The sequence below is a fragment of the Chroicocephalus ridibundus genome, chromosome 2, assembly GCF_963924245.1.
Source record: "Chroicocephalus ridibundus chromosome 2, bChrRid1.1, whole genome shotgun sequence".
Lineage (NCBI taxonomy): Eukaryota > Metazoa > Chordata > Aves > Charadriiformes > Laridae > Chroicocephalus > Chroicocephalus ridibundus.
In genome coordinates this window covers 102,163,539-102,186,672 of record NC_086285.1, presented here as the reverse complement: position 1 = coordinate 102,186,672, position 23,134 = coordinate 102,163,539, and the positions used below count along the sequence as shown (strand labels likewise).

General features: G+C 39.2%; 1 protein-coding gene across 1 annotated transcript in view; it reads right to left on the bottom strand.

The window, feature by feature from the left end:
• The window catches only part of GABBR2 (gamma-aminobutyric acid type B receptor subunit 2), a 491,662-nt gene that overhangs the window by 124,866 nt on the left and 343,662 nt on the right, over positions 1 to 23,134 (bottom strand). The window contains exon 13 of the mRNA XM_063326323.1: positions 14,095 to 14,217. Coding sequence (XP_063182393.1) covers positions 14,095 to 14,217 — 123 coding nt within the window. The remainder of the gene's footprint in view (positions 1 to 14,094; positions 14,218 to 23,134) is intronic.

Below are 23,134 nucleotides of genomic sequence, written 5' to 3'. Positions count from 1 at the left end.
CTATACCATTCCATAGGAGATTCTTGAAATTCACATGAGCTAGGAGCTCGCACATTCAAGACGGATAGAAAGAAAAAAGAGACTCCCTGCTTTGTGCCTCTTGGAAAAATATATGTACAGCAAGTTTTAGAAAAAGTAAAAAGGAGAAAAAAAGGACTTTAATTGGACATGAGACCCCTGACCAGATACCAGAACTGAAACATCAATGGTCAAGATATTAAATATATATGCATATATGTACATATTAACACACACATTCCTATATATATTTACAACTGTACGCAAAAAACTGAAATTAAATATTTAGAGAAGCATTTTTGTACAAATATGTGCCGTTTGGAGTACCTAATTCTGTAGCACACATCAGAGAAGATTCTTCTACATTACAAAGAATTACACAATATTTTGTTTGTTAATGAAAAAAGCAGGCATAAGGATTTTAAAATGTAAGCAGGGTATTTCCAGAAAATAAGGACTCTAGCCTCGTAAACCCTAACCTGATATAGTAATACTAATGAAGGAAGCACCAACTGCTTAGAAAGATTCTCTGATCTCTAAAATTCTTACTTGGGTCACAGATGCTGCATGAGAAAGCAACAAAAATATCTCAGAATGAATGGAAGTGGCTGAATAAAACGGCAATAGTAAGGAAATTGGTACACCAAGGCACTTATATCCAAAATATTATTTGAGATAACCAGGAGTCCCTTTTAATATAATTCTAACAAGGAAGTTGATACAAAAAAAGATATATATTGGAGAATAAATGATATGAGAAAAATCAGGATAGCTAATATGGGTTTTCAAAAGCAAGTAGCTAAAAGACAACATTGAGGTTTTTCAAATGTGCCTGAAAATCAAAAAATTGGATCTGTGACATTGCCGGAGTTAAGGCTAGAAGTAAAGATGACAAAAGAATGAAGTCTCAGCATTTTCTCATGAAAAGACTGTTGACAAAATTTCCACACCAGATCTTTCTCTTCAGGTAACATAAATTAATAACTCCACCAAGATTCAGAAGATTTTAAATAAAATGATACATTGAGTATTCATTATACGATGTATGCCCAGAGACAATACTGCTGTTCAATTGTCAAAAATAAGTTAACAAAAAACATAGTTTGACAAAAACTGACAAAAATGTATAGTCTTTTCATGCAAATTGCTTTTCAGCCAGAGGGCTGAAGAGTGCTGCTTCTACGGCTGTAAGGGACACGGTATGAGACTGATGTCTTGGAATACATAGAACCACTTATGCAAGGTGTGAGATGACTGCCCTCACACAGGGATGGACTTAGACACGGACTTCATCGGCAGTGGTGTAGGTAGGACAGGTAGGCAGCTGCTGTGGGTCACAGAACAACTCCTGTGAGGTGCAATACTCTTGCTGACTATTTAGCCTACACAAAGAGGCAATGGGTGCCACATAGACTACCACCAAAAGAAAAAAAAGGACAAGAAGGGCTACCAGGCAGCTACAGCTGTGGGCTGTGGGTCTCTCCCTTTATGAAGCACTGTTTCCACATCTCTCGGGCACACAATCAATGACAGCAGCAAGCCCAGCGCTTCTGTGTCCCCTCCAGATCTCTGACTCTTCTCATTTGCTTTTGGCCACTATCGCCTTCCCAAATTCTGCAAGAACATCTTAGGCCCCATCCCACCCTCATCTACTAGGAACTTGCTCCACCGCTTCCACAAAATAAGTTAGTAAACATTTATGTTTGATTCTCACCACAGAACATTAAATCAAGCCTCACTGGGAAGCTGTGAGTTGACTGTCCCCAAGCATGTCAACGCCCGCCGGGTGGTACATAAACCATGGCCACCTGCAGTCACGTCGTTGCCAGTCCTTAATAGCTGCTCACATGTAGGTACTGATCTAAAACCGTGCTGACCTAAGCCACAAGTTTGCTGTCCTTTCACACAGTCAGTTTTATCAATGACCTGCAGATTGTGGTAGTGAAAGTGAGCATGAGAGGTCATGGACACGGGCAGGAGAAAGCATTACAGGAGGGTGGAGAAGCATGGAAGGCAGGCACGCACTTCCCAGGGTACAGATGCAGCTGCTGGAGGTATAAGAAGAAAGATAGTTTGGAAAGTAGACTTTAGGGTGATTCAGGCTATTATAAAGCAAAAAGCACCCAGTTTTATAGCTTTTAAGAATATGTATGTCACTGAAGCATTGCTAATGCATATTAGTCCCATTAACAATACGGTTAACAGCTATTACGTGTTTCTTCTCTTTTCTCCAGGGAGAGAAGAACATACAGCAGGATGTTTTAAAATAAAAATACATATGCATAAACACGTTCCGCTGGATACTGATGCTGGAGAGAGATAAATCAGAAACAATCCTTGCTTTTGTAGGAGTGAGGATATTTGTAATAATCTCCAATTTTTGTAGAAAAGTTCATTCTGGTGTTTGGCAGATGCCAAAAAAAGCTTTTTCTCACTTACATGTGAAATATGCATTTGAATTTTTAGAGTATGCTTATCAGAGAAGAAACAACTTTACCCTCTAAAGCAAAGCAATCTTTACATACATAAAATATAGGCATCCAAAAGGCTTGATTTACTACTGTATGGGAAACCCAAGCAGAGAATGGCCTAAGGCACTTGCAGTAAATATCCTATGCTGGTACCAGCAGGTTTTGTTAACAGTTTTCAAAACATGTATATTTTCATGTCCAAATAGATAGTATTGGCGTTTTGCAGATGATAAGGTATACAGAACTAAGACTGCGTTGCTTTGCCAGGGTGGGACAGAGACTTCAAGGTTTGGGTACAAATATGGTATAGTATTATTTGTGGATGCTGCTCTGTAAGAGCGCTTAGTAACATTCAGGAATCCAGGACAACTAAATATGGAAGTGAAATGACCTGCAGTGCACAGACATAAAGAGGATGGCTTTGTGCGTGGAAGTTCTTCAGGCCCTCTCCCCACCAGCATAAAGTCTGTTTTACGTGGGTTAAGTTTCCAGCACTCTGCCATCTGCGTATTGCCTGTGTGTGTGCCCGTGCCGTCTAGCTGGTTCACCGAGTGTCTCCCCGTGTGCGCTAGAAACAGAAGTGCTCCACGTGGCACTTCGCCTCTAAGTAAAAGTACATCAGTACCTTTTAAGTTTGAGGAGCACTGAAGTGGTTTTAGAGCAAAGCCGGGGTGCGCCTTTTAGATGAGAGGGCATTACGTCATGGTCAAGCACTGCACGAAGATCTTGTGGCAGGTGACTAGATGGCTTGCTTCTCCCCATTGACGGCAGGACTAATCCATCACCGCCATTAATGCGTTTCAGTACAATGTCTTGGACAGAATCCAGGACATTCCAGGTGAATGACACTGACTACAATCACTTATAATAAGCCAAGGCTTGCCTTCTCCATAAGATTGCTCAGGACTAAACATGTGGTTTTAAAGGAGTACCGGGATACCCAGAGTGTGTCTTTTCAGTATCAGCCTATTAAACATTTGAAGGAACAAGGGAATATTCTTCCCCCAAAGAGGCATTAATTACGTTAGGCAATTGGTTATCCTAAATAGCTATTTTAACGCAGAAATCGCTATCTTCAGAGAAGTCTGGTGGACGGATTTATTGGTTTCTATTGCAGCCTCAGCATATTCTTGGAGTAATTCATTATGCTTCATTTCATCCGCATCAGCATCTGTTTCCTGACATAAGCATTAAAGTCTGTCTTCCTCTATACAGTGGTGTTTGCTTCCAGAAAACAACAGAGAGATGTCACAGAGCTAGAAAGGGCTAAACACTGAAAGTCCAGGACAGAATGCAACAAGGAAGATTAATCAGTACCTGGAGTCTGTTTTCTGGAAGTTTTTTTAATCAGGCTTTCGCGTTTGATAGAAGGGGAGTTTTCTTGTCTTTCTTGCTTCTGATATTAAGAACTACTCAAATCAGCGACAAAAGGGCGAAAAATGTTCCTGTCTGGATTATAGTGTCTCTGAATCTTGACACTTAATATGCAGTTCAAGTAAAAATGTGTCCAGAGATCCCTCAGAGATTTATCTCTGAAAGAACAAGGAAAGCATGTGAGGAGATGAGCTTCTAAGCCCTTGCAAGCATGGCACTGCTGAACAAATGTTGAAATATCCTAAAGCCAGGTGCATTGCTATTTAGTACTTGGTTCCTGACTGCCAAAAAGCGTCAGTGTTGTCCTGTACCAACTCTGTAGCTGTTTGCTGCCTTATAAGGGAGCACAAAATCAATGTTAACTTTGGCTCTGGCTTCAGCCTTCAGAGGAATAAACCTGAATGAATGTATCCTATGTGTTTGAAGTTGAAAGTGAAGGAGCGCCACTGGGTCTATCACACACTGAGCCTCCTCGGTGAATGAACAAAACTATCACAGCGCCTTCGGTGTGAACCAGCCAGGTATCACTGATAGATGATATGTCTGCTGCTTTTAATGGTGATTAGGTGATGAACCGTTCACTGGTAGTCTCACATTATACACTGCAATCTCAGTAGTGTTCTTACCAAAAGTGGTAAATGGCTGCTTTTAATCCACACGTGTGTAATGACTTTACCAGGGTTAGATATCTTCCATCTGATTTCCTTTCCTCCAATAGTTTATTTCTCTTAGGACTGGGGATTATACCGTGAAATCCCAAAGGGAGAATAACAGTCTGGATTGCCAAATGCAGTGGAAAGGATGGGTCCTGTTGGGTACTTCTGGTAGCTGAGTCCTCAGAACTGAAGAAGCTACAACAAAGTGTTTGCAAAGCAGCAGCGACATGCCAGAAGTGTGAGTACATAACAGCAGAAGTAACAATAATTATACGTTAAAAAAAAAAAAAAGCACGATGCTTCCATATTCCAGAGTAATACTTCCACTCTAAGAACCATAATTCCATGCTAAAATCAGTGTTGCTCAGCAGCACAAGCAGGAGAATATGCAGACAAAAATGTTGAGGTTAATTGAGTCTAAAGATTTGTGAGAAGAGTAACTGAGTGGGCCATATGATGACAAATGGAATTTGATTTCAGTAACTGTAAAGCCATTTTCACCTAAAACCAGTGGAACTACTTATACATTTTCTCAAGGTCTTAATTAGTGCATGGAAATGATCTGGGAATCACTTTGACATTAAAGTCCAAAATGTTGTTTAATGGTGTACAACAGTGAAAAAGAATATACTAAACATAAGGAACAGGATGAATAATAGATAAAACCATTACACAGATCTTCTAAAGTATGCAATATTAGTCATCCTAACTAAAAAGGATGCTTTGGAGTTTCTATGTCATAGGAAAAAGAGCTTAATAAGATTGGGACTGCCTATCAAAGAGAGAAGAGGAAAATAAGGTTGTATAGTAAACACACAGATGTATAGTAATGAATGTAGATGTGGAAGATTCAATTCTTTTTTTCCCTAAAAGAAAAATAATGTATGATCGATGGGACTGAAAAGCAACATTTCTAAAACTGAAAAAGGAAGTTCTTCACACAGTGCCTAATTAGCAATTACCCTGAACTGTGAAAAGTTAGCATGAGTCAAGACCAACTGAAATTTATGGGAATATCAATAGCATTCACACAGTGAGGATATAAAACAGTTATGAGATATATACAACCGCACATTTGAAGTCGCTGCTCATTATGAACCATAGCTGAAAATTTAAGCATGACAGATGAACTCTCAGATGTGCACTACACGTTTCTAGCATCCACCTCTGAAGGTATTTGTGCCAGTCACTGTTGCAAACAAGCTGTTGAACAAGACGAATTACAAGTCTTGTCAACGATAGTGGTTCCTGTGTGCCTGAGGTTGGGAAGTAGTGCTTATTGGGAAGACAATAATGGAGCCAGAACTAAAATTGGAATTGCTTACTGAAGAGGAATAAATACTAGCAAGCCTCACCTTATTAATTAGCTGAAGCAGCAGCCATTCATCCTGCCATTTTGGAACTGACCCTGCCCTAGTTCTTTATTTTTGCCAATTTGATACGTGTTTCCATGGGAACAGAAGCAGGACTAGCCACCAGCTGAGTCAATCTCAGCTGCTGGCTCCCAGTTCTCACGTTTTGTTCTGTTTCCTTGGAAACTGATGTCAAATGAGAAAGAGAAGTAAACCAGCTTTTGCTCTTTAATATTTACTCTTTCTTTGGACCTGCTCTAGATCCTCTGGGCCAGCGGAAGGTTTACAGCTGAGTCTAATGGCCATTCATTTTCCTCCTCTCCGGAACGGCTGCCAGCCACCGGTGGGCCCCAGCAGATGCAAGTAAGAGTTCTCAGTTTCAGCTACTGCTGGCGGGCCGCCTGCTGCGAGCTACAATGGCAGGGTTTGAAAGCAGGCTACAGATTTCAGGAGACATTTGGCTCCCGCAGTCTGTAATATTTCAAATTGGAAGGAAAGAAATTAAATTTATTTAAAAAATAGTAGGGGAAACAGATGGGCGTAATGATATTTAGAGAACAAATTGACTAACAAGCTCTGACCTGCATTAGGCTGAACACCCCCAGAAACTACTTCAGCCAATTATATTCTTCATTTCATAATGTACGTTTGACAAAGTTCTCTCTAATCCAGCTGTTAGCCGGCTGAATAGCCCAACAGCACAATGTAAACAACAACCCCTAAACACATCTGTTTATGCATATATACATATGCAGAAAGAGAAAAGAACATGATCTGATTGTTTCAAAACGGCGAAGAGTCTGCATAAATCTACTTGGGCACGTGAATTTGAACCAGACATAACTTTATCAGTTCCAGACCTACATTACTCCCACATTTTATCATGCGTATACAAACACACACACACCCGCCTCTGTATATGATTTTGGGCCAGAGTATGTTCCAGTTCTTACAGCAGCAGTGCCGTGACAGAAGACAAATATTAAAGAAAAAATATTAAAAAAAATGCAAAAAAATATTTTTGAAGACTATTAAAGCACATGAAAGTACCCTGGAAAAGCATGCAGGCAACTAATCTAGGGCTTAAGTACAATTTTCTATGAAAATGATACTTGATCTACATCTGTGCAGTTGAATCCCAATTTTCACATATTGTTTGTTTAAAAAGGCAGAGACAAATCAATTTCACAAGACAAAAGGCTGTCCTAAAGAAAAGTTTTATGTTTGGTGGCCTCGGCTCTTAGGTAACTGGTACAACTATTAGGGTACAGCACCCTGCTCACCTTGGACATGCTTTTACCCTTCCTTTTCTTTCACACCTACTATATTGACTCCTTTCTGGGTTCTCTTTACATCACATCTCAGTTATGTTCACACAACTCTCACTGATCAGTGACCTGGCATTACTACCATGAATAACTTCTAGAATTGTATATTTAGCTGAATTCACACACAAATCATATATCTGGAATAGTCATTTCTTTAGGTACTGCACTAGGAGCAGTCTCACAGAAAAGACAGATACCCAGGAACAACACTCATTCCTCCAGTCTTGAGGCACTTGCATTCATCTACCGAGAATACACTCAACATCTCTGGGTGCTCACAGAGTTGTGTCAAGTCATCTAACCTTGTGATTTTGTTCTGGGTTAGTTATTTGAATTAAAAACTTAGGCAGGTGTAATTGTTTTAAGTCAGGCTTATTCTGTCTTATTCAGAGATGTATGACATACTGAATTTACCTAGTCAATTCAGGGGTTTCCTCCAGCTGAACTTAAAATCAAAATCTAAAATCCCATCTTTCTCTATGTCAGTAAGACTTTGCATAGCAAGCGAGATAATTATCTTCAGGTTTGCCGCTGCAGCTGCCATCAGGAAAGACCATTTTAATTTATATTGAGCTTCACAATGTCCCTCCAGAATTCTTCACAATCAGCCCTCATTTTTATTTTCTGGAATAATGTACTATAACCACTAAAATTTTGTCATCTCATCATTCACTTCCTCTTCCACTGCACAACACAGGTCCCAGCACCGAGACTGGGACTTGTCCTGAAGGACTTCCCAGGCTACTTCCCTCCTTCCTGGAAAATGAACTTTTATTTATTCCTTAATTCTGTTTCGTTGTTCTAAAGAATTTTATATCTGTTTGAGGGCTTCTCTCTTATTCCATGGCTATTTAATTTCCATGAAAGCCTTTGATGAAAGAAATTGCTGAGTCCTTTTTGGAGACCTAGTAGGCTGCGTCAGCTTCTGTTCACATGCCTGCTGGCTTCTTCAAAGGACTTGACTGAATTTTTGAGTGATTTGTTCCTTCACAAGTGCCATGTCAACTCTTCCTCAATGTAGCATATTTATTTCTAATTCCACTCCTGATTATAATTTTTATAAGTTGGCCTGCTGCAGACATTAACTTACAAGTTTGAGGTTTCCACTCCGTCTTGAAAGCATGGCAAGACATTTGCGACTTTTCGCTCAGATATCAAAGCAGTTCTGAGCTAATGATTACATACTGCTGTCAGTAGTTTGACTATTACTCATTTGAATTGCTTCAGAAAGCCTGGGAGAATAAAATCTGTTTCCAGTGATTTATTTCTGATCAGTTTCTCTGTTCCTACCAGCAACTCCAGTCACTCCTCAGTGAGTTCATCTGAAGGGTTCTACCATAGCAATCTCCACAAGCTCTTCCACAAAGAATCTTGCTGAAGAAAGCAGCAAAGCAATCATTTAATCATTCTACACCGCCTTGTTTTCTGCAAGTAATGCTCTTATATTATCACCAAACATTGTGCCCAAAGCTTTCCTGGCAAACTTCCTGCTACCGATACTTAGAGGAAGATTTATTATTCATTTTTTTGCCTTTTGCAAGACTTTTTTTTTAGACTGCTTTGTTGTGTTCTACATTTAACTTACCAGACTTTATCATCCTTTCTATTTTCCTCATTTGGATACAACTTGGGCTTTTTGAAGGAGGTCTTCCTGCTGTTTCATCACACTGAGTCTCTTCTTTTTCAGGTCTTGATGTGTGGCATGCATTTAGTCTGTGTCTCCAATATGATATTCTTAATACTCTCTAGGCCACCTGCAAAGATTTAACTCTCTACAGTGTCCTCTTTAGCGTCTCTATAAGAGTCTTCTTCAGTTTTATGTTGTTCCCCTTTCTGAAGTTGAGTACCACTCTACTGATCTTTTTTGGTTGTTGCTTCTTCAAAGCTATCAAAGCTAAGAACGGTGTATCTGCAGCTACAGAGAGGTCCTTCAGATATCAACACTTTGCAACAGATTCTGTATGCTATTCAGAATGAAATCAAGGGTTATTTCTCTCTTTGTGGGTTCTCTAATCTGTTGAATTACAAAGCAGTCCCTGCTTGCAAATGAGTTAGTCTGAGCAGCACACTTGTCCAGTTCACACAGACGTGTTTCGCTCTTGCTATGTTTATGACTCCCTCAACATATCAACCAAAGCTGACCTTGCTTGTTGGTTAGTAACATGTGTCCAATAGCATAGTTATACACTTGGAATGCATAGGAATTCTGCCTCACTCACTGAAATCATTAATTCGTTAACCTGATTTTACTCCAGGTTTTCTTTAACAGACTGCACTGCTATGCCACTGGCATGCCTACTCAATCTTTCCTGCATATTGATATTTTTATTATAGCAATGTCCTCATATAAAGTTGGGCATTCTTAGTTTCCACATTTTATTTCCGTATCAGTGCTGGTAGCCCAAATAGGATGTTGTCTCACTGGTCTGGTTTTCTCTTCTGTATCTTCTCAAATGCCACTTTGTTCCGTTTTTTTCTGCATTTCATGTTTATTACCATCCCAGGACAATTCCACGTGTAACCTTAAATACTGGTATTCCAGACACCAGAATGAAGTTTATTTTTAAATACTGGTAACGTTATCATATGGTTGCATAAGAGGAAACACTGCAGAGATAACTACATAACTGGTACTAAGACATCAAGGAATGCAAAGGTTGCTGCCCTTGACAAACAGGTTTTAAAATTCTACAAGAAATATTGGCATCCAGTATGCAAAGTATTACTTTTCTTGAGTCTAACACACCTTGGGAACTACAAAATCTAGTCCATTTTCCCTACTATACAAGTTCTCATTTATCAAACATTATAATTGGTTACCTTCCAAGGCCACAGTGATTCAATCTGTGTCTCAGATATTTGCGTTGGGAGAAGACAAGCCAGTCAGAGGATTTCAAGCTAAAAGAATTACTACAGCATTGTATTAAGAGGGAGAGGTACGTCTGAATGTATGTCTATACACAGACCTACTGAACTGCAGTAGGTACGTAACTGAATTATGATACGGCTATTGCACATGGAGAACAGATTCCGCTTTGTAAAATGATTTTGCTATTTCAGACTGTGGTTTCATTCCAGTGCAGGTGTATCAGTGAGCAACTGAAATTAGAGCAAGCTGCTTTCCTAAATAATTTTGTCTTGTGGCTGGATTCTTTGTGTCTAATTAAGCGTGAAGCTGCCTCATAGCAGGTCATTTATAATGTTCGTCTTTAGACAGAGGGGTAAACTCTGGAACCCTCTTCTTAGGGAGTGGGGAACCACCAGAACCTCTCCTCCACACAGCTGGCTGTTTCCATCAAATCTGTAGCAGTGTTGTGTCCTTGCGAGCTGTACCTGCTCTGTCAGCTTTGACTGAAACTGGCAAATGAAGTTTATTTGGCAGTCAGAAAAAACACATAGGGCATCCTTGCACATAAACATTGCCGTCTTAAGAAACCAGGACAAAATCCAGACAGCTGGAAAAAGGTGGTAGAGCCTTGCCACTGGGGCAAAGCTCTTCCACAACTGCATACACAGAAGCACCATAATTCCTCATGGCCTGTTGAGCCCAAGAACCGGGACGTCGAGGAAGGATGCACTCCAGTTCACACAATCAGGAGAAACTTAGTCTGGCAGGAACCTAGTTGAGCTCAGATCATATCCGCAAAGCATTTTGATTATGACAAAAAGATGAATTACAACGAAAAAAGCAAATACCAAGTTCAGCCAAGGAAGAAGCCAGTGAGAAAAAACGGGACGGGTCTCTTCACTGTCTGAAATATTAGCTAAAGGAGAAATATTACAGTCGATGCAACAGGAAAACCAGATGAATAGAGGTAATGTTATGGATTAATTCCCAATGTTTAACATTGCTGCGTGAAGTTGAGAAGCATTTTGTGTCAGAAAATGCTTTTGTGGTATGTAAGAATCAAGCCTATGGTACTCTGTATGAAGTGTATGTAGGAGGAACCTACAGTTCTTCTGTCGAAGATCAGCGTACAGCTACAGAGATTTTAAAGTGGTCCCTCCCTTTATCTGTAACCTATTTGCTTTTATCCATCAGTTTTGGTACCTATATAACAAACAACTGCCCTATTGGTGGTTGGAAGATCTGAATGTTTTAGGGCTCGCTCACCAAAACTTTTACCATGATCTCTTACGGCAGCCATAGTTGTACTTTTCATAAGGAAACCTGACATCTAGGGTCAGGATACCAGTGACCAGTCTGACCACTGACAGACCCAACCTCCCATCTGATTTCTTCCTCCTGTCAGGGGTGGAGAGTCACCACAAGCGCCTTCACTTCCCTTTGTATTTTCAGATGCAGACTGTCCATCCTGAGCTTTTAAGGCATGGATAGCTTGACTTTACAAACAGCTCAGGAAAAGGAGGCTTGAATTTTTAAAAGTGCTTGATAATTTGCTAGCGTTGGTATTCAAATGAACTAGTTTGTGAATAATGCCAAACAGCAAAGGACACGGTCAGTTTTTAGGCTCCTCATCTTGGTTACTTTGATTGATGTGCTTATGAAGACACAGATAACGGAAGACCAACCGATAGTGGCCAAATGCAGAACTTCCACATAGGAAGCCGATGAGTATTCATAGTTAAAACAGCGCTCAAATGGTTCATTAGCTACAATGACTGATTGCATTCATAACTTTGGAGGCTACATTTAGTTTCGTCTCTATCACTTGGATGAACTTTAACTGAGAGAAAATATCCCTTTAAAACTATTTCAGAGAAGCAAGTGGGACAAGAAATACACGTGACACCATATGCCTGAAATAAAACAGCAACTTGCCTCCAGTAGTGTTTACTATGTGATAAGTACTTTTCAAATACACAAAAGATGATACCTGCTCAGGCAAGCTCAACTACAGAATTCACCATTGCACAATGCATTTAAAAAATCTAAAACTAAAAAACCCTTAAATAATAATAATAAAAAAAATATAATTGCCCTTTGCTTTTACAAAGGAGTTTCTAAGACCTGGTTCAGGAAGCCAAATTGCAGTTCACATCACTGCTTATATAAGATAAAACATATGTACAGGATTTTAATGACCAAATTTGCTTGCATAATACTTTCATTTCTTTCCTTCCCAAATCCATTAGCTTAAAAAAACATTCTGCACAACTTATAGTAATATCAAAGAGCTCTAACAGTAAGTTTAAGTCAATTCTATGCTGACTGTTCAAAATATTACACATTCTCATGTATATTCACTGAATGTGAATTTCCTTGGGCTTACATAGTTCCCAGAGAATTCCAGTTCTGATACAAAGTTCAGGCAACTGGAGTGGAGCCCCATGCTGTAGATAGCACCGAACATGGAAGAAGCACACTAAGTTTTCAGTGGTATACATTACAAGACCAAACAATATACGCTGATAAGTTCAGATAGAAACTGCAATCGTTTAAAACTGCAGTAAACATTACTTTTCAAATGTATGGTATTTATGGCGTGATAACTTCACAGTTACTGCTGCTGTCTACAGAAATTTCACCCAAGTGATTCTGCCAAGACCAGGTATCAGGATCTTTAGTTACGGCTTCCCTCTGATCAAGGAAAAAAGTAAAAGTCCTTCTAAGTCATTCACCCACAGCACTGAAATGAGCATTATTTCAATGGGATTTTGTGACTACTCATCATATTATGTTTGGTTTTACATGAGCAGTGAAACAGCTAACAACACTGACAATTGAAATATCAGTTGTGAGGCAGTTGGAATGAAATGAAGTAAACAAGGCTATCGACAAGCTGCTATTGTTCCAAGCTCTACAAACAGAGTTGAAGTGTCTGCACAAGACAAATGGCAGATACATTATCCATTTTTTATTGACAACTGTGATAACTGAGGAGTCTCTTAAAAAAAAACTTCAAACTCTAGGGAACGACTGAGAGGTATCTTTTCAGATGCTAAAATGATTTCTTGAAAGGCATCCTTTGCAGTTTAGGAGGCATCGTTCTAAGATATCTTCTACAAATTATATTCAAATAAAAACTAAAATCTTCTTCTAAAGAAATTTCAGAGCTACACCGCAAAGTATGAACCAAGTAAAAACAATGCAATAAGATATCATATCTTTTGCAAACGTTAACATCAGAATAGAAAACTACCGCTCTTTCTCTTACTGATTGCCAGGTATTGGAGAATAGAACAGCACTTCTAAATTGTCCTCATATAATCTAGTTTTCAGATATCACCAGTTTCCATGTTGCAGGTAATAAACTCTCAAACACTGCTAATCTGCATACACATAGAATTATTTTTTTTCCAAGTTCTGCATTGTTGCTGCCATGTTTCTTGCTGTCAGTTTGTCAAGAAAGCTCTGCTTCTAGAAACCTACCAGATGCTGGAAAATTTGTACAGGGGGCATTAAGCTACTACGACCTCTACCAAAATCTCTAGCATGACCTTTCTGGGAATGACATTAAAATAGGAACAATCAGTATGTGTGTATGCACATGCTGTTACTGAAAATAAATATATCAGTACGTAACATAATTCCTGAACAGCTCCACAAAGAATGCAGTCTAAGCAGTGACCTCTCCTGCACTTATCTTGAATAAGCTCTTACTGAAATCTGCTAATGGGTTCTGATAATGTATTATTTATTGCAACAGACTCTGATAGAGAGTCTTAGCAGAGGACTCTCCTGTGTTTACAACACTGTCATCTAAAATCTCTTACAAGTGACAGAAACGTGGCACCTTCAACTACAGATACAATTTCTTTTGGTTGCAGTTATTTCATTTCTATTTGCTTTTAAAAAAGAGAACCCTTCTTCCTCCCAAATACAGAGTTTGACCTGGTTTCATATAACTTAGTGCATCTTTCGCTTGATCTTACAGAAAGCTGTAGATACTGATACGCAACCATAAAGTATTACTTGGGCTTGAGGACATACCTCCATGTTATACTTTTCCACTGTCCTTCTCAAAGGATCCACAACCTGCCAGCAAATCAGGATGCAAAGATCAATCAGTAGCATCCCTCCAACTATCACCAGTAGCTTCTGGTCTTTAATGATCTGGAGAGACAAAAAAAAAAAGGAAAAAAAAAAAAGGGAGATTCCCATGAGCCATAGATAGACCCCTGTGCAGCTTTATTCCTATATAGGGAGAAAAACACACGTCGCTAATGAAAAGGTTTTTTAACAATGAATGAAGAAAAGTTTCAGAAGTATCAAAAGACAATAGCAAGAAGACAGAAATTATTTTAGTTTGTTTCATGGTTATTAGAAGTATCTAAAGTGCATTCTGATTTCTAAAAAGAAATTGTGAGGACTCTTAAATATTAGTATTGAAGTCCAGGTTTAATATCAACTCCTGGAAACTGAAAAAAGTTGTATATTCTAGAGCGCCACAATTGTGTTTATGTATGCAAATGTGGAAAAGTGTTCATTACATCTCTTAGAGTAGCAGGAGTTGAGAATGAATTTAGTTTTCACTAAGATTAACAGTGTTCACTTTTTCATAACCTTCTCAGATGTGGAAAACACACTTGCAAAGTATTAAAAGATAAGTTCAATTTTGAGGTTTCATGTGTGTGTTTAACATTTGCCTCTATTACCCAGGGAGCAGAAAGGCATCATGTATTTTTTCTATATTACAAAGGTTACAGGCTTTTATACACATGCAACTTAAAACATGTTTTCAATTTTGCATGGAATTTAGGTTCAAAAAAGAAAAAAAAAAGAGTTGCTAATAAAAATAACAAGCCAAACCATGTATTACAGTCTTGTATAGCTGCATGCAATCACTATATTATTTCTACTGTTATACACATAGCAACACAGAAAAAATACACTGCACGTAAATTATTTCAGTTGCAAAGTTGTAAGCATGTTCAAATATCAGGCTTAAACTAACTTTATTTCAGTCCTCTTATGTCTTTGTTCATGTTTTTTAGAATATATCCTTCTATTACTAATGAACACTCATCCAATATTCAAAAGATATTGCCAAATTGTTTTAACATGGACAAACCCACATATTTTTCCCTAGTTTTTGTTCTCAGAAAGAGTTGGTTTAATCCAAATGAAATATTCAAAAATATTAAGCCTGAGCGGCTTAATAAAGTCGCGATTATTTCAGTTCAATTTGATAAACTCGTTAGGATTTTGAAAATGCATTACAAAGCCAGAAGTGTCAGCTAATCTTAATGCAGGCGAGGCTGGTATTCCTGCCTAGAATAAATTGTATTTGCATTGAATTCCTATCAAGCTTAAGGAAATGATAAAAATGAATACAATTTGAAATAATGTAAAAGGAACGCTAGAAAGTTTGTTTTTCTTATTATTTAGTGAGATACATTCTTTATTTTGAAAGTTTCTGCAATATTGTGCACCAGTCTGTTAATCTGCTAATTTATTTCATAAATCATTTGGAGTAAACTAAGTGTAAAACAAAGGCTAGCAATCAGAATGACTAAAAAGACTTGATGCATTATTTTCACACCCTGAAAGAAGTTATTTAAATCCATGTAGCTACTGTCATAATAAAGAACCAGAAAATGATGCTTTCCATGTGTCTGTGTAAGTAATAAAGCAGTATGTCCATCTCATCAGAGAGAGCACAGGCATGCCTAGAGTGGGAAGGTGAAGTCAAAGCTGAAAAAGGACTGTTAACCACTGAGGTTACCCTTCTGTAGGAAAAGCCCATGCGCTTTTTAACCTCCTATCTAACGCTTCTAGGCAGGACTTGCGGGAAACGTACCTAGTGCTGCTCCTAGTACGAGTGGAGACACAGGAGAGAGAACCGTGGGGAGTCAAGTCCAAAGAGAATTTGGATTTAGATTAAATTTAGACACCTCAACCCAAATTTCTTTTTCTCCCTCTTACATTGCTCGGTAATTTGTTTCATTGTCATATTTTAGTTGTTTTTTCTTTTTAATTGATGGGGTTTATTTTACTGAAGTTGGCTGTTTAACCATTATGTGTCTAGCCTCTCTCAGTGGCCAGTGGGCAGAGACAGGAGCCTTTAAAGGACAATTCATCCCACCTATCTTGGGTATAATGTAGGATTAGAGAAATTAATCTTCTGAAACGTGTCCCTCCCTTCCTCACTGCTCACCCCTCCCCTCCCCCCCCCCCCCGCAACAGGGTGTGAAGACAATTAACTTCAGCTAAAAAGATGCATTTGAGAAAATGAAAGCTACATGAAAAGAATCTGCCAGAAATTATTCCCTCTGCTGTACTGAACCATAAAGGTTCCTTGTAAAAAAAACCCAAAATATCAGTAATGATGCCTGCTCTTTCTAAGGAAAATAGTGGAACATTTTACCCAGGACAGGTAAAACATGAGACAATTATCCCACTGTCTTCCAAATTTATACGGACTATATTGATACTGAAAGTAATGTTGCATCAGATGCAGATTTACCAACACCTGGCAATATTATTCGAACTGGTACAGCAATGACAAAAGCAAGAGAGTGAAAGGATATTATTAAAAGCACTGATAATACTGATAACCCACTCACTAACAGGGTCAAAAGAAATCTCATATTAATGCTTCCTATTCAGGGTCACATTGCTGACCGCCCTTCCTTGCTCTTGTGCATCTTTCACTTGTACCTGACCTTGCACTACTGCAGGTCAAAATCCCTATTTTAGTTTGCATGTAACAGGTAATTATTAGCAAAAAAGAGAAGCAGAAATCCAGCAAACAGCGGAGCTCCTCCGTGGATGCCTCTCGGAGCATTTTCTCCTGCGTTACACTGTGGATGGCCCTTTTCTGGACAGCAGGGGAAGAGGTGCGTAACAGCAGCTGTCACTGGCAGCAGGTATTATTCATCCCTCACTTCTGCCAGACAGCCAGGAGGAAGGCAGGCAAACGAAAGCCCGTAAGATAACCCGAGGAAGGGATCTGCGCCACTGTAATGTGCTCTGTAAGGCCTAACGCTGTGTGCAGGGTGAGGGGGCTGAAAGCAGGGCTCCTGAAGCTGCCCCACGCACCCGTCGCGACCCTGCGCTGTCCTTGGCAAAACCATCGCGGTAACGCTGCTCTGAAGAGGGACTCTTCACCGAAACGCTAGCTTTTCAGACCGAGCCGTTGAGGTTCAATTATTTTTCACTTCTGCCAGTGATTAGCAGTTTGTCCTAACATAAATTTACTCTGAGAAATGCCGCTGGTATGCCACTAGCAGCAATTCCAAAAGGCTTGCTGATCTCCCACCCCCTCCACCCTCAGGAGGCCCAGTTTTCCCCCTCCCCAGCCATCACTGCCACCCACCAGCACTCCTTCAGTTCAGTACATTCACTCCTTGGGAAACACCAGATGCACTGAAGGAGTCTTGACTCAGATCTTGTGAATCCAACAATTTCTCCGCCTGACAAAAGAAAGTCATGAGCAACTGAGGCTCCTTACAATCAAATATATCACTCTTCTTTCAGTGGAAGGTTCTTATTTTTTCCCTTTTTCATCCTCCTTCCAGCATACAGTAAATCAGCCTTGGGAGAAATGCATGGTAGCTAATAAAATCCTTTTTTGCGAGTGCTCCTGACTCCTTGCTGAAGCCAAGCTCTCATACAGCAGCATCTGTGAGTAATATTTTCTACCATCTGTGATTGGATAGGTGAATCTGTCTCATCCTGGCAGATCTGCCCACTGTTATAAATGCCATTGCTACCAGTCTGGACTATATATCTGGATAGGAAGCTATCTGTCCTCGAAACAAATTCACTCAGAACAGACACCGGTAGGCCATTTTCTCCTCAGCAACATTGCTGTATGAGCAAATCAAAATTTTTCTGAAAACCTGTGACCATGAAGACAAGTTCAAGAGCAAAGTCCTTACCTTCCATGGACCTTGCGGCCTGATCACAGGAGATATGAAATCTGTCTAAATCTCTGGGATGAAGTTTCAGCTCAGGAAACTCTCAGGGATTTTCTAGAACTATCACAGGCTGTACTACCTGCCACAGCAACTTCCACTGTCCGTTTGGTTAATATTTCACAGACCTTTTGTGGGGCTTTTTTTCATTTGCTTTCTAAAGCACATCCATTGTGCCCTGCAGGACCCTCTCCTCAACCAGTTTATGGGATCACCTGGCAATTTGGCAAAAAAACGCAAGTAAACATTGCTTTTTGCAGTTAAGGCCAAGGCAAACTTTTTGTTATTTCTTACCTTATTAGAAACCCACTCTGCAATTGTACATGATATGGACCTTAAAGCCAAACTCTGTTCTAAACCAAGAACAAAGAGTCTTATCTATGAAGACCTGCCCTCTTCTCCAGGATGCAACATTAGCCTTGTACTCTCTGAGTTCCATGAACAGCTTTCCAGCATGGATTGAATAGTTCATTTTCTCCCATCTTTTTTGCAGAGTTACTTTCTTTGTTACTAGGAACTTCACCTCCCTTTCTCAGAATAAAATTTTCTTTAAATTTAAAGGAAAATCGATTAGCTAAATCTTGGTATTGTTTGTTTGTTTTTATTTATTTACTTATTTATTTTTATTAATTGAATTCATAGAAGCATAGCAAGGCTGCGAGCATTTTTGTATCTGTTTATAGGTTTTGAGATAAATATATATTTTCTTTTTCCTTGAAAATGCAGATTCTTTCTGTTTAAGAAGGCAATTCTGGCTTCTCTCATGTAGATCAATCCTTTCTAGTCTAGCTGACAGATCTATCCTTTGCCTTCTGGCACTAGCTGGATAAACACTTAATGCTATTCAATAACTTTATTTTTTTTTTAGATGTCCCTTCCCCAGACTCCTGGGATAGAATCTGTAGAGAGAAAACCTCTTTAAAGGATGCCTCTGTGAAGCTCCCTAGACCTTGTTCCATAAATGAAAAGCACTGACAGCAATTACCGAAGCCCTCAGAAATCTGAAACCCGAAGTTCCTCTCCCTGGTACATACGGAAATCATGCTGATAGGAGTCCTCCCTCTGAACTAGAGCGGAAAGAGAAAAAATAACAGAGTTTGTGGGGAAAAAAAATTATAAAGCCTGCAAGGCTGGAAAAAGGGACCATATATCTACTCCTAAACTTGCGTTCAGGATATTCTCTCTATTGCCCTTTCATTTCTCCCAGTATGATTAACTGGGAAACACCTTAGGGTTGCTCCCCTACATTTAGTGGGCCAGCACAGGTGGGATGGTGCCATGAGCTTGGTGATGCAGAGTCAGTGGTAGGTAGGTGAACTTCACCATACGTGGGACAAGGGAGATATCTATCTTTGAGTTATTAAAGCCATTAATATTTTAGAGGACTGTTCCGTAATACATTCTTAATTTCTATTGTGTAATGGAATGAGAAAAAAGGACTATTGAAAACACATTATGCACTTGCTCCCAATAACTCCACAATGTCTTTTCAACAGTTATTATGAGTATTTCCTATAATAGCTTCTATGATTAGTATTGGGAAAACTTTTCACGCTGCAATGACATTAGTTTTAATGAGTGAATGCTAACATTTTAGAAAGCATATTTTTCAGTAGCAAGCTTTTTCTGATCAGTAACTCACAGCAAAAAGCTAAGCTTAAGACATTCTAGTCTCTTAGAGGGTCTTTGATTAACTTGATGAAAGATTTGTATGTCTAATTATAAATTTAAAAAGAAACTTGTTTTCTGTGAGGATCTGCTGTGACCCCTGCAGTCTGAGAACCTGATGATTTTTGCTGCTTTCAAGGATAATGGAGGGTGTGGTACTACTGATAATAATAGACAATTGGATATGACCAAAAAGTTTGGGTTTAAGAACTAAATAGCTACAGTCGCTAGCCTGCTAATGCACACATTTCTAGAACGGGTCTTCCTTGCTGACTCATGCTCAGAATAATTGAGAGCATCTTTGGGCAGACTCACCCTCTCAATAACTGCATTGCAAATGTGGATGCGTTGACTCTATGCCTTGCTGCCAGGAGAAGCTATCCATTTAGAGAACACCTTTCCCCTTTTCCAATGCATATAAAAGACAGGTGGAACATCCTAGGGGGATGCTCCCTACGGGGAGCAGAAGACAGAAATTTTACAGAGGTTAGAGAAGGGGAGGGATTCAGTGAAAGCTTAAAGAAATAAAATTCCTCCTCTTTGAAAGCCTGACCCTCAATCATGGCTACAATGCACTGGAGAATCGGAGAGATGGTTGTTTACTAACATTGCTAATTCAACCTTAGCGAACACACAAAGTGATGTAACATGGCTAGTTTCACAAAACCCTCTTGAAAGGACAAAAATGAAAAACACTGTAGTCTTAAAACCCAAAACGACACTAAAGAAATCAGACTTGACAGCATTAGAACCAACCATTCTTGCTATACAATGTTTTGGGGAACAGCCTTGGAAATGGACCTTAGCATCGTGTTAACTTCTGCACTCTTCTACATGTAAAGCTCGGTATGCTGCCTTGAGCTGCATATCCCATCAACAAAATAAGCCACATTCACCTTTGAGAGAAATGCGTCTGCCGAACCCAAGACTGCATAGGCCATAAGTGCGGAGGAATTTCTACCAGGGATGTGAATTTTCATCTGCAGCGCAAAAAGGGATCCCAATCTTTAGGAAAAAAGCGCACAAAGGATTTGAATGGTCTGGAAGAAATGTTCTGATTTTGTTTGAGATAACATTAAATACCTAGACTTTAATATTTTCTTTAATGAACAGTTCTGTGGGAAAGCATACTACATCGTTACCAAATAGCTGAGGACATCAATGCACTTGATTACATTTACAATCCAATTTCAAGCTATTCAGGAATAAATTGCCTCATACTGTATAGCGACATGTTCTTTATTTCTCTGTCATCCATTAGTCTCATAATACATAGAAATTATGGTTGTAGCACCGATTATGAGCAGTTACGTTTCACAGAGTTTTCATTGTTTTCGTTGCTACTGAGGTTTAGCCATATCAAACTGTACCATGCAGAAATTTACATACATAAATTACTTCAAAAGCAGATTTTTCTCCTAGATGTACAGTTCATTAGCTCAACTTCTTCCTGTGACAGGAGCTTGAGATTTAGCTCCCCGATCCATATTTATATGAATGTAAATTTTAGAAATGTGATTCCTATTGTTCCCTGGCTGGCATTTTGGCTGATCAGCTCTTATGAAAAACAGGATGCTTATTTTACATCTAAATATGGATTCTAGGATTACACCGACTATTTTCGAAGCTTTGGACTTAAAATTTATAGTTATAGCTACCTGGGGAAAAAAGAGTAATAAAATAATTTGGTTTCCACTTATATTGCTTTAGGAAGTACTATATCTGTATATTAATAACCCATGAAGCTATACCTGAATAATTTACACTGCACTGTAAGTAGCACGGATTACTTGGTCCAGTGGTAAATATTCATAATGAAAAAAAAAAAAACAAATCCCCAACATAAGCAAATTTCAAACTGCTGTCTTCTTTTTTACTCTCAAAGACTGAACAATAGCACTGAACGTTTCTTTAGGTATCCATATGCTGGTTCGTTTTCAGCAGATGGTCCCTAATAGATTGTTGTACTGTTGATATGGTTACCCAAAGCAAAATTCTGGACCTTCTTTTCAGACTTATGATGTCTCACGTATACTTAGTAAAAATACATGCGTATCCTAGGGGAAATCCAGCATATAGCTTTATATTATACGCATAAAAAGCTCTAGCTAGATTGAAAAAAATGTCCTGGAAAAGTATAAACATTTACGGTCTGAAAACTGACCTGGAAAAATATTTATAGCATTAGTTACAGAAATAAATTATTAGGTAATACGATCTACATTTATGCTAATACAGAAAGAACTATGTCTGCAAAGGCGTTTAAGTGAGTAAATAAGATGTGGGCTGTGAGGTTCTGACCTAAACCCTCTGTCAATATAATCTGGAAAACTTTGCTTTGTCTATTTTTAAATTATTAACATACTGAGCATATTTTTTTAAACCTCTTTAGGACCTCTGTGAGAAAGTTTATAGATTGTAATAAATTCTAAATTCCACAGGTGATTCGAAAAACCTATTGAAAAGTTTATAGCTAGAGATTACACTCATCCTACAAAGTTTCTCGCAGAGCTTTTCAAATGGGGGATGGGGATAGCAATAAAGAGAGGCAAGTTACGAGGAGAAGGCAGCAGCGCATAAGCTCGTAAGCGTGTGGCCTCCAGCTGCTTTTTTCTCTCTGTTTTTTTTTGTGTGGTTTTTTTTTTGGTTTTTTTTTTTTTTTTGTCTCCAGGGTCACTCTGTGCAGGTGCAGGTACAGACAGCTTCCCTGCAGCTGGTGCCCGGGGGTGAGAGCACGCAGCCAGCCGCTGCCCACCCCCGCTGGAGGGGTCAGGACCGGGGGGTTCTCAGAGCAACCCACGTGCCCCGCTCCCCAGAAGGCGCGTGGATCGTCTCTTACCCCTTCTGGTCTTCCACGCGTCTCAGTTTATGGACCGTTAATTATGCAAATTAGGGGGGTGGGTTGGCCAAATTTGTGTTAAAAAATGAAGTGGGAAGGCAACAAGCTATAAAGTTTGAGAATTCCTGCTCTGCTTCACTCACGTAATAAATGTGCCTCTCAAAAACAAGTGCTATCCTCCTCTGAAAACTACGCTCAGAGAGAGTTCTAAAGCATAACAAATAATTTTGGCAATAAATTGTTTATCTCCATGCTGGCACTTAACCGTCTATACATACATGAGACCACCTTTCTCAAAACTCCTACTGCCTTTTTCATTATGTTTTTTTTTTTTTTCCTTTTTAAGTGAAAAAGATTACAACAGAAAACTTCCTCTTTTTCTTATACAGTCCTACTGCACCCCCAGAGCAGACGCACTGTGTCTGCTCCGTGAGACTGGCACCCTGCAGAAAACTAAGGCTGCACTGGTGTCTTAATAATGCACATGGGGGAACAAATGTACTCTGTAGAGATCTCAGCAAGCTGTAGGTTTTCAATGATTGACTTTTTAGCCACAACATAAGCCTTTTAACATTTTCATGAGCCCATTCTTTTTAAAGAAAAT